This window comes from Malus sylvestris, chromosome 15, assembly GCF_916048215.2.
Source record: "Malus sylvestris chromosome 15, drMalSylv7.2, whole genome shotgun sequence".
Lineage (NCBI taxonomy): Eukaryota > Viridiplantae > Streptophyta > Magnoliopsida > Rosales > Rosaceae > Malus > Malus sylvestris.
The window spans coordinates 33198289-33211261 of record NC_062274.1 but is presented as its reverse complement, the minus strand read 5'-3'; the positions used below and the strand labels follow the sequence as shown (position 1 = coordinate 33211261).

General features: G+C 36.1%; 1 protein-coding gene across 1 annotated transcript; it reads right to left on the bottom strand.

Annotated features, from left to right (window-relative positions):
* Nucleotides 1-3081: 3081 nt before the first annotated feature.
* On the bottom strand, nt 3082-10691 carry LOC126605632 (uncharacterized). Its single transcript, XM_050273043.1, has 7 exons — nt 10436-10691; nt 8213-8327; nt 8010-8080; nt 6500-6784; nt 6272-6350; nt 5553-5661; nt 3082-3332 (listed from the first exon to the last, which is right to left on the bottom strand). Exons 1-7 carry the CDS (start codon nt 10466-10468, stop codon nt 3254-3256), a joined length of 771 nt encoding a protein of 256 aa, XP_050129000.1. The 5' UTR covers nt 10469-10691; the 3' UTR covers nt 3082-3253.
* Nucleotides 10692-12973: the final 2282 nt, after the last annotated feature.

Here is a 12973-nt window from a genome sequence, read left to right as displayed (position 1 = left end):
ATCATATTTCATGTAAATAAGTGTCTGCTTCTACTTGAAATATATATATTTTCATCATAAACTACAAAATAGAATGCATATATATCATGAAGTATTGGAACATAATAAAAACATGTGAAATAAGGATATAATGTTTGTTCATTCAAGTATGCAACAAGTCTCTTACAATTTATTGGAAAAAAACAAAATGCAAAATGAAAGTTATGTATTTTCTGTCTAAGTGAGTTGCAACCTAGGCGGGTTAGGCGGGTGCCTAGGTGGTCTAGGCAGTGGGCTGAGGCCTAGCGCCTAGGCGGCGCTAGGCGGGGATTTTTAGAACAGTGAACATGACGTGTTAATGTGAGAATGAAACTAGAAACTCTCTTCTATAAATAGAGATCATTCTCTCACAATATTTCTGAATGTCATTTGTACTAAATCATTCACTTGTACTCACTAAAGGAGAGCTTGAACCTATGTACTTGTGTAAACCCTTCACAATTAATGAGAACTCCTCTACTCCGTGGACGTAGCCAATCTGGGTGAACCACGTACATCTTGTGTTTGCTTCCCTATCTCTATCCATTTACATATTTATCCATAATAGTGACCAGAGTAATCTAGCGATGGTCACAAACTTAACACTTTCTGTTGTACCAAAGTCCTCGCTGATTTTGTGCATCAACAAGGTGTAAAGTCTGGTCCCGTCGATCCCCCTTCCCTTGATATGATACACAGGTCAAGGGGAAGACTTGAGTTCAGGGACGAAGTTGGCTCCCTTATTGAATTGTCATGGTGTTGTGGGTATCTCGACCTCTATCTCTATCCGTGCAAGAAAAAAAAAGAATTTGTTGAGGCAGTGGGAATTTCAACAACTCAAAGAAAAGGACTGCGCTCCACCACACCACTTCCAACTCAAGGTACGACTGACTCTCTTAGAAGCAAAGGGCATCTTCAGTTCAACATTGTTGTACAAAACGAAAGAGGCACCACTAATGGAGTTACACATATGAGTGTCTTTAGTGGAACAAATCTTAATTTTTGAGCTTTGTACAGTTTTAGAAGAAAATACCATAGCTTCAAAAACAATCCTTGAGAATGACGTACTAACATCCCCAATTTTTGTCATCTATAACACAAATGTAAAGGCTAAATATCCAAAATGGTCCTTGAGATTTGCATAATTCAACACTTTGGTCCCTAACATTTCAAAATCAATAAAAGTGGTCCCTGAGATTGTCCACCATCCATCATTTTAGTCCTTCCGTTAAAAACTCCATTAAGTGTCCCTAGAGCTCTTGGCCGGAAGTTTGGGCAATTTTCAAAGCTTCGTAACTCAATCGTTTCTTAACCAAATTCGACCCATAATATATCAAAATAAAGATAGGAAAGTGTAGAATAAGATTACACCTATTTGGAAGCCCAATGGCTGCCAGTGATTGCCAGAAAATAGCCTCAAAGTTGACTGGTCCGAGGGAAAACTAGAAAACTTGCTGAAAACTGGTTAAACTTTAAACGTTCATAACTTCTTTAATACTCAACGAAATCAAGTGATTCAAAAACTAAATCGCAACGAGATGAAGAGAATGGTACCTTTTTAGACGGCTAAATCGCCTTGTTTTGGCCGGAAAACGGCTCGAAAGTGGCTAACTCGAGACCAAGACAGCCACTTTCGAGCTGTTTTCCAGCCAACCCACATGATTTAGCCATCTAAAAAGGTACCATTCTCTTTGTCTCAACGAGAAGTATGGTTTTTGTTTTTGAATCACCTGATTTCGTTGAGTATTGAAGAAGTTATGAATGTTTAAAGTTTACCCAATTTCCTGCGAGTTTTCAAATTTTCCCTTGGACCAGTCAACTTTGAGGCTATTTTCTGGCCATCTCAGGCAACCATTGGGCTTCCAAATAGGTATAATCATATTCTATACTTTCCTATCTTCATTTTGATATATTATGGGTCGAATTTGGTTAAGAAACGATTGAGTTACAAAGCTTTGAAAATTGCCCAAACTTCCGGCCAAGAGCTCCGGGACACTTAACAGAGTTTTTAATGGAAGGATCAAAATGATGGATGGTGGACAATCTCAAAGACCACTTTTATTGATTTGAAATGTTAGGGACCAAAGTGATGAGTTATACAAATCTTAGGGACCATTTTGGCTATTAGCCAAATGTAAATAAAACTCCCTGACTATGGCATATTACCATCTAGGGGTAGATTTTTTTGCCAAATTACCGTATCAACCGAATTGCCTACTGTACCATACTGATTTTGTGGCAAACTTTTTGTGCCAATCGGTAATGGCACGGTATTATACCGAACCGAAATTTTTTGGTAAAGTATTGGTATTCAATATCATTACAACGACATAACCATACCATACTGAAACATATAAATATATATAATATATAAATAAATAATGTATATAATATTTCAGTATGAGAAAGAAAAAAAAAAAAAAAACCTTCAGACGCCTCTCACTACCACCTAAATCAACCACTACCCACCTGCCAAATCCCCTACAACACCCCAATCCCACCCTTCTGAATATAAACTGGGGGAGCACTCAGAGCAGTATGTGAACCCAAAAAAGAAAACCCCCCACAGCACCCCAAACCCGCCTTCAAAATCCCACCCTTCTGAATTGGGTTGAAGTAAAATACGTATGGGCCTTGAATTGGGTTGAAGGAAAAAAAAAATTAAATTGTGATCCAAAACAAAGTGGTAATTTACTATTACCATACCATACCAACCAAACTATTTGGTATACAGAAATTCAATATATCGAAAGTTTGGCACGATAATGATAGTCAATTTTGCCATACCAAAAATTTGATATGGTAATTGGTACGAGGGTTTTGGTACGATAACCGTACCGAAACCATTCCTGCTTGTATAACACTTCCCACAAGTTTAACATAGTTTTAGAACCCGTGGCATCGAGCGAGTTCAGCTGCTTGTAAAACCTACCAAGTTGTTTATTGGAAATAGAATAAATATATTTTTTTTCAGTCAAGAATTCTAATGGCTGTTTCTTTTCAGAAACCAGTGGGTTAGAACTTTTTTTTTTTGTTTTTTCCAAGTTCCAATAGACAACTTGATTAGAAAAGAAGCACTGCCTATTAATATGCAGAGTCAAGGAGATTATCCAAAGTACAACTACGACACCGTGAAATATCCAATATTTACATTAGGAAGAAGGTTACTTCAAGACCGGTCCTTGAGACGCAGCAACAGCAGCTGAGAAAGCATCCTGAATCAGATGGCATCGAATTAAACACGAATGAAACCATCTGCACTCTGCCTAACTCTCAATGTTAGGTATATCAAAATCATTGTCCCCAAACTTGACCTGCAAAACCGAGATTGTTGATCGTCATTCGTGTTCAGTCCAAATACTTACGCATATCAATACAGGTACAGATACTTCCAAATTTTCAATCAAAATATAACTCATTTCACCAAAGCGATACAAAATAGACAAAAAAACGCTTGATACCTAAGTTCCAACCCGCAAAGCGCACCTTGCTGTAGAGCAGCAGAATAACCGCAAAGATAAAAAAAGATCAAACAATAACAAGAAACCACGCCGACATGATTCAAACCAAACTTCAAAATACATGGAGAGGAAGTGCTAATGTAGTATGAAAAGATTAATATACTTTAGATTCCTTTAAAGCCTACCCTATTGCTATGTGCAGTTCCCCATTCTATTTCAGATCCAATGTCCTGATTTTTCCTCCGTTTTTCTTCTCTGATAAAGGGCTCCAGCCCAGAACAAACCTGTATACGAAAATTAGGAACTGAAAGAAACATAGAACCTAACCAATGAAAGAATTCAGTTGATGGTGTCTTCCTAGTACATTCAACCAGGTTGCCAGTTGAACTTTAAGTCCATTAAAGAATTCTCCACGTCATCAAAAGCTCTGCTGTTCCAACCAAACCGTAAGCACCAAAAGATGCAATGAGGGATAACTTTTTATTAGCTTTTAGACGCACCCCTTTGCGCAAACAGCAGGCCAATTCAGAATATGAAGGTCCATAACTCCTGGTTATAGAACAGTAGACAAGAGAAGGGCCACCGATTCTGCTGATGCCTTACTTTGAAAGCAACAATTACCAAGACACCACAGATTTTTTATAGCTATAATTTTCGGTAAATCGGTACCTGGTACTGGGGTTCCAAATCTAATTGCATGCTGAACAACTAGAATCCCACTACAAAACATGGTCTCCCTGATTGAACTGGTCTGTGCCGACTAGAAACCCTGTATTTTCCAAGCACTTAACACACCATGCCACTGATACTCACTACCCATATCTCTCATGTTCATCTTAAAAACTAGAATGGTGTTTCCCAACAAATCCAGCAACGTATTACATCCCATCTATTTCATAATTTTTGAACTTTGAAGCTCAATATCAAAAGCAGACACATTGGACCAAGAAGGGTGAACAAAACAACAGTGTATCGACTCTTTCACCCTGATTGGCCAACAATCTTCACTATCCCATCATGCTTTCACTCGGAAAAAACCTTATCTTCCTCTATTTGAAGCAATTTTCCCCTGCTTGTTGAATTATAAATGGCACAGGTTCGGCATTACATTTTTTGTAGTGGGCATCCTGTTTTTGGCGCAAAGTTTTCCATAGTAGGAGGTGGTCATGCGGCCTCTTTCTGCTTTCTAGGGACCAACCTTGGTAGAAGAACTACAGAGACACTGCAGTTTATGCCCGTTATGGGTTATGCAAAATCCCCAAATGAAGGAGATGAGGTTTTGATTGTGTATGTAGCTTGTGATATCATTCTGTTGCATCCATTTCTATCGGATGGACATCTAGATATGAAAGGGGCAATCTAGTCATGCAAAAAAACCCAAAATTCAACTGTAGCTCAGCCATCAAGCAAATACAGCAAGCACAAAATTTTAACTGTACCCTAGCAAGTACAATCTAATTTGCTGCAAAAATGTTCATGCCCTAACAAAATGATTGAATCATACGTTGAATCATACCAAAGGAAGTATAAAAATCATTGAATAAATAATAACTTCAGAATTTTACTTCTCAATCAATAATATTACACTCAAATATATATATATTACACCTCTAAAGAAGAAAGGTAAGAAGGAAGACCTGAGGTCTACTTTGGCCTCTTATAACATTAAGCATGAAATGGAATCTGAGAACTCAATAAACTATGTTAATGCAAACTATTTGAAAGCTTTAATATTCAGATTCATCAAACCCTAAGATAAAATGCCCCTCCATCCTACTATTGTTCTGAGAATTATATTTTGTCCAATCGAATCAAGTACTAATATAAAACTAGTGATAGTAAAACGTAAAAAGTAGAACATTAAGCTTTGATATTGACGGCAAAACATGAAAAACATTAAAACGTCAATATTCCTTATCTCATTGTTGTCATGATAAATTACACTTTGTCTGATCAAGTCAACTACTGGTTTAAACTACTCATGACATGTAGTAAAATTAAATTATTCTGGAAGATACATTTAAAATATTTTTAAAGCAAATATTTAAGCAGCTTGTTTGTTTTACTACTTACAAGATTGAGAACAAGAAGACGACTTTTCTGGAATCAAATGAGGCAGTGCGTTTGCATCTTTTCCACCGGTTATTTGGTGCTTCATGAATTTTCTCAGTCACTGGGTTATCTGTTGAAATATGAGAATAAAAATCAACTTCCCATTTTATTAGAACGTGATCATCCAGCCCAAAATCAATCGGCAGTGGATGGAGAGACTCTAGATCGTTTAAACTACTATGCAAGGCTTTAATTCCCCAATAAAAGAGAAGTTTTATGGACAAGTCAAACATATGTATCTCTTCCATTAAAGTGACAGATGCCTCAATCTAGTGCTGCTAGAGAAATTGATTATATCGATGCAATATGCATCGATATACAGAAGACCCTGGAAGATTCAACATATTATGGTCTTAACGAAGAAAAAGTAAATAAATGATAGCACAGAATCCTGATAAAGGGATCATCCACAAGGCATGTGGAAAATCTGTACAAAAGAATCTGTATAAATTAAGACTTATCACCTGGATTATCATAACTTAAGGCTTAAAAAGATAAGTGCAATATTCAACCCACTACATCCAAGTAGAAAACATCGTTAAGCCTTTTTAAGGGCTTGCTCACCAGCATAATATTCTATTCTTTTAGCTTGCAACGATGTATCGAAAAAGCAAGGCTCAATGATTAATAATTTAGAAAATAAACAGTACAAATTTGAAGGTATAGAAATGCTTACACACCTCTTGAAATGCCATGGTTGAATAGAAGCTGCAAAAGTTTCCCACCAACGTTTAGGCTGGGCTGTCTCCGAAACACTCTCTGAAAGTGTTATACCAATGATATTAAAATTATGACATAAACAGAAAATGTCAAAATATAGTTGGTATGAAATTTTTGGACCATCTGGAGTTTCAAGTTTATTCTAGATAATATCATATAGCATAAAAACATGACCTATTGTAACTTACAGCTAGTAAGCCCTCGCGTTTTAAACTTTCAATTGCTTCCTCTTTGGATTCTGGTGCTTGAATATATCCCTTCTCCAGATCTATCTCAATGATGCATGGGGGATGAGAATCTTCCCTATTTGCTTGTAAATCATTGCAGTTCTGGCAACTCAGCTGAGCATCCATGCACATCTGACTTTTAGATGAATTAGAAACTTCTGAAAAGTTCAAAAATCCCAATACTGAAGGGCATTGTGGACTGTTGCTTTCTGTGGCTAACATTGAAATGCTATACACATCTGTGGCCTTCACAAACAGAAAACTTCAAAATGTTGTAAATTGAAACAGGAAAGCCTTACTTGAAACAACATCAATGAGATTTTGTTAGCATAATCAATACTGACAACAGAATGAGGAAGCTGAAGTAGATGAGGCTTCAGAAACCCTGTGTCACCAACACGGGTCAATGAGAGAATCCAAAAACAAAAATTAATTTATTGATGTACTTTATAGCATAATCAATAAATTAAGAAAGTGTGCCTGGACCCGCTTATGCGTTTGCCTGGACCTGCTTAGGTCACAACTCTGACTTAGACTTAAAATCGATAACTCCATTTGCATTTTAATTTTTCAATAAAATGTAAGAGACTTATTGAATACTTGGATGAACACTCATTATATGCTTGTTCTCCATGTTTTCGATATGTTCTAATACTTTATAATTTGTATGGCATTTTATTTTGCAATTTATGTATCCCATTTAATTATGTGTGTTTTTAAGTATAAATAGGCACTTATTTATACAATACATAATCAATTTACTTAAATCTGCCTAGGTGCTAGGCCCCAACCCGTCACCCAACTAGCGCCTAGTATCTTTTAGAACCTTGAAAACAACACATAGTGGGTGAAGTCAAATGGTTTTGTCTAGGTATTTGATGAAAACATCGATTTATTCATACATGTCTATATATCATCTGTTGGATAAATGCAAGTAATATACACTTAGATGTCAAAGTCTACACATATTTTTAGTTCCTAATGTAAGACAAAATCACAAATCAGTTGGTGCATTCATATGTTTGGTTTATCAAGTGGCCTTCTGTGATCTATTGATCCAAACCTTCCATTTGTTAACACTATCAAAGGACCACCCTTACGAAAATAAAAATAATTATATAACTAAATCCGAAGACATTTAGTCACTAAATATAATCGAATAAATAGACACACAGTGTTCCCAAAAACACTGAAAATGATAATCAAATGGTCCAACGACTTCCCTTTCATTTGATTTTTTGCAAGGATATGATTCTTAAATAACGTTACCAAAATTTAGAGGGTCTGGATCATTGGATCACATTGCAGGATGGACCCAACAATGCTCTCCTGTATACTTCTTGGAGAAAAGGACCCCTCTTAAAAAGGGGACTATGCTTTAAGTATTAAAATAGCAATGAAACCCATACAAACCTATAAATAGCATAAAACTATTCCAGCACAATTTTAACTGTTTGAAGGAGGAACTTACATCTGAGACGTGAAAGGGATATTTTAGCTTTGCTGGAAGGTGAGCCTTCTCTAACAGAATAGGCTGAATATCTGAAACGAAATGCCATAAATGTTGAAGAATTTAAGAGAGCGTACATAGCCATTAAATCAAACTAATTGACTACAGCTGTCTTTTTTCCTTGGTGTAAAGAGAGAGAGAGAGAGAGAGAGAGAGAGAGAGACCTAGAGAGCAATGACGGTCGACCCCATCAATAGTTTGCTTTGGCAACTTAAAACTTGAACAGCTAGCAGGTAAGCTGCAACCTCTATCCACAGTTCCTTGGATGTATGGTTTCCCCTGCCAATAACATAGGGGTTAGATGTATGCCTGCTTAAAAATATACCTCAAAATAAAATTTTAATCCCAACGTATGGTATTGGTTGGAACAAATATCATGTCTGGAACAACACCTGTGTCATACGGATGATTTCCAAGCCTAAGGAATCCCAAAAACTTCAAAACAAGGAGATAAAATTGTTCATTTTTTTTTCCTGGTTGCCTTTTCCTCTTTTGGCCAATATAAGGGTAGATATATTTAGACAACGTTTTTTTAAGAATTGATTTTATCCACTCTATCGCACTCAAACATTCATTCTTACACTAAACAAGCAAGACATACAACATTAAGCACCTGAATCCAACATTTGTGCTTAAGTCATTTTGGCAACGTCAAAGCGATAACATATAACGCCATAACAATACATATCTCAGAAACATTTTCCTGAATTATATGGATGGTTACCGAAGAATAATCTGAGGCAAACTTAATAATAGAGAAAGACGACATTGACTTGCCATTCGAAAGTTGAACAAGCAAATTACAATCTCAAGCAACATAACATACAGGAAAGCACTACGCAACCTTGATGAGAAAGGGCTGTCTAGTAGTTAGCCTTATATCATATCAGTGTGATTATGTGGATGTGGACTGTTAGTTGCAAGTTAGTTAGGCTTAGTCATTCAAGTCTAAACCTTGATTAGTTGACAGCTGTAACAATTAGTTAGTCTATTTATGATTAGCCGGTTGATAGAGATTTTCATTTTACTGTTGGTGGGTGGGTGGACTAATGGAAAATCATGTTGTAAAGCCATTGTGTTTTGATCTTTGGAATGAAGGGAAAATCAAAGGGAAGGTTAGTAGAATTAGAGCTGTCTTTACAAGTCTTGGTGTTGATAGTGATTGCATTCAGTGGCAAATCTGATGAAGGGCTATGGGGGCCCGTGCCCCCTCTCGATGTTTTTGGGTTTAGAAAAAAATATGCTTAGTTTTAAACAATTTGAAGAAACTGCCAGAAAATATCTCTTCAATTTTTCTTCGTGCAATAGACGAGTTCAACAAAAGCCAAACAACATCAACATCTCTCCAATGCAACTCTATCACTCAATTCTCATCTAAACCCACTGGGAAGCCGATATAAAAGTTGGTTATGGTAGCTCAAGAAGGTGAACATGGAGAAAACCTATATGTTTAAGATAATCTTACCAAGATCAAAGATTTATATAGTAATCAATGTGAAATCAGAAAACATGAAAGGGTTTTAGTGAATAGAGCTTGAGAGAACCAGCGAAAGCTCAATGAAGAAAGTTGAGATTCCACCATAAACCAATTGAAAATATGGGGAGTAGCCCAATTACTTATAAGCACATGAATGTCCTTCTTTTCCCGATGTGAGATTAATAATCTCAACATGCCCCCTCACGTGTGGCAAATTTTCAAGTTTAGCACGTAGACAACGCAAATCAAGTCTAGCACGTGGACAACACAATCAGGGTGACGTGAAACACGTGTGGCTGTTGGGCTTCATTCTGATACCATGAAGAAAGTTGGTTCCACAATAAAATTAATTGACAAAACAAGGAGTAACCCAATTACTTATAAGCACATGAAAGGTCCCTCTTTCCCCAGTGTGGGATTAATACTCTCAACACAACTGAACTTGATTAATTAGAACTGAATCAATCTCAATGACACATACACATATCAGCTAAGCAGGAACTAGCTGTATGTATAATGTTTTGACCCAAAAAAAAAAAAAAAAAACGAAATAGCTACGCTCCAAGGCTATCTATGAGAAACTAACCCACAAAATACTAAACATAAAAATATGGGATAATCCAGATTATCCACCATCGAAGCCATCAGAAAACCAGCTTTGTAACTGTAATGCAGTTTCAACAAAACCAAACCCATTTCAATTCAAATCCAAATAGGTGAGAAATGACAAAATAGGTGCAGAAATCGTGCATATAAAGTTGGGTGCCTCTGAAACTCTAGCCGGAGTGTTAGGTGAAAGATGATTTGTTGTTTCAACATGGAAATTTAAATTTCTTAGTAGGTGAAAGAGTAGAGAAATTCAAAATGCTACCTAAAATTATACAGAGAGAGAATGTGATAGGAAAAATACCTCATTGGAATCGGACGTATTAACAGCCGCCATTGCAGCAAAATTTGGAATTGCGGAGAGATAGTTCTTCGTCCCCAATCCCAGTCACCCACTACTGCTTGCCTTTCAAGTTTCAGCAATTTCAAGAAGATAGAGAGAGGAGGGAGAGAAGGAGAGAGAAGTTAACGTTACACAAGTTACATGGGTACTCGAAATGGATGAAGGAGGAGAAGGAGCGCTTTGCTTTTCTTTTTTGCTTTTTTCTTTTTATAAATGGCGCGATTCGCCAGGTAAGGCTACTGACTGTGACGTCGTCCCCCACTTAAGTCGACAAGTTCCATCCCTTCATCGTTAGTGACCATTTTGCCCCTTTGCTGTTTTTTCTTTCAACCATAAATTGAATTTACTTTATTCTTTTAATAAAAACAATATATGGCTCTAAGGTCATTTTCAACCGAAAAATCTAAATATATTCCGTCCAAAATTATAGGTCTGCAGGAAAGTATTTTTAAATGAACAGTATCAGATCATACTTATATATCATCTCCAACCGAATAGGCTAAACATAGTTCCCTTAATAATTTATTAGTTTTCAGTTTATACTTTAAATTTATTGGTTAATTTAATACCATTCAATGTTTTCAAACTTAGCCGTTGAATTTAGATTAATTATTGCAACAGAGGAGCTAGGACCCAAAAAGGGGATTAAGAGGAGGCTACACATGGCTAGTTTAATGTCTCTTTGGCCAAATAATGGTCTGGTGAGCTTCATAAAATTATAGCTCAGTCATTGGTTAGAGATGAGTTTTTATACAAAATCATTTTACTTCTTGGCTTTTGGACCTTTAGGCCATCTCCTTTCGACTGATTTGTGGTCATCTCCATTGGCCTAAATGTAATCATGTTTTTTGTTTTTGTTTGATTTATTTAATTTGATGATAAAAAAAAAAGAGTGTTTGAAGATCTAAAAATTGTGTGTTGAAATCACACCCAAAATTTATTGAAGGAAACCAAATCTAAAATTAGTAGTCTAATTCACCATTGATTTAATGGAGTTTTAACGAAACACTCCCGGTACTGTTCACTTTAACGAAAAATGATAATTTTACTACAAAATGTCACTCCTGGTACTATTCACTTACAACACATTTTTATCATTTGGATTAAAACTCAAACTTTTCAATCTCTTTTCATTAGTTTTAAATCAATCACCCTACTTCTTGAACAACTGGACTAATCCATGTCATTTAATTTTTATGATATTGACGCAAACACAATATAAACACATAAAACATGGAGAGATACATGTAAATTATAAAGAGAATATGGAAAAAGAATGAAGGGCATAATAATATTTAGACAGACCTTGAGGCTTGAGCAATTTGGTGGAATACTTTGTGTGAGTGTCAAATTTGTCTTGATGTAGCATTTTTGTGCCCGTGAAGATTAAAGTAGAAGGAAAAGGTTTTGGCACGGACAATGAGACAAAAAGTGGATGGAACATGAGACAGACTGGAGAGGGTCACGGGTTCTTCTAAGTTTCAACTATTTCAAAGACCGTCTTCAAAAACAAACCCATGTCTATAATTTGACCCCAATACCCACGGTTTAATCCGGTGGTATTTATCAAAATAATATTCATATCATCTATTACTATTTGTATTACCTTTAATAGAGACGAGACTTGCTACTTAGTATTACGGATTAATGGCATTCATTTTTACTTGTAAGTGAGAGGTATTAGGTTCGATTATTGCTAAAGACAAATTTGAACCACATTATTGATAACCCGACTAAGTCCACATGCTCTTTCTTAATGTAGATAATATCGTTTGTTCAAAAAAAAAAAAAAATACCTATATGTGTTGTGGACCATACCTCTATTAGAGATAATACAAATGATCTCTTAATGTAAATAATATCGTTTGTTCAGAAAAAATAGAAAAGACTTATATGTGTTGGTGGATCATATCTCTATTAGAGATAATACAAATGATAGTATAAATAAATGATAAGTGTAGCATTACTCGGTATTTTATATTTTATATTTTAATCGCTAAATGACACACCCAGACCCAGAGGATCAAGGCGTGCTGGCCGTCACGTGAGCGTGACGTAACCAAAAGTGCGACACGGAAGCAAGATATAACAGAATATGAAGGAATTCAAATCAATCTCTAGTAGAACCACCTACTAGAATAAAAGGATGAGTTATAAGGTAAACACATAAATTCAGAGCATAGGTTTAAGTGCAGTCAAGTAGGACCAAAATAAAATACATCACCCGTAGGTGAGTCCTACATGCAGAACGTCTGTCAGAATGCCGAAAAAATACCTCGAGAGCCACCAACCGCTAACTAGAACCTGGAGGGGCGCAAAACAAAGATGAGTGGGTCAGTAAAATCAAAGATTTTCCAAAACATTTCATTTAAAACATTTCTAACCCCTCACCGTAAAACCTGTATACTTTCCCAGAAAAATAGTATATAAACATATATATACACATACCATCAAAACTCAGCTCATATCCATCAACATAACATCTCAGAAATAATATGC

Coding starts and splice junctions, on each gene's coding strand:
- LOC126605632 (XM_050273043.1), bottom strand. CDS start 10,468: ATGGCGGCTGTTAATACGTCCGATTCCAATGAG. Junction 8,328..10,435: donor ATACGTCCGATTCCAATGAG/GTATTTTTCCTA, acceptor TGTTATTGGCAG/GGGAAACCATACATCCAAGG. Junction 8,081..8,212: donor CGACCGTCATTGCTCTCTAG/GTCTCTCTCTCT, acceptor ATTTCGTTTCAG/ATATTCAGCCTATTCTGTTA.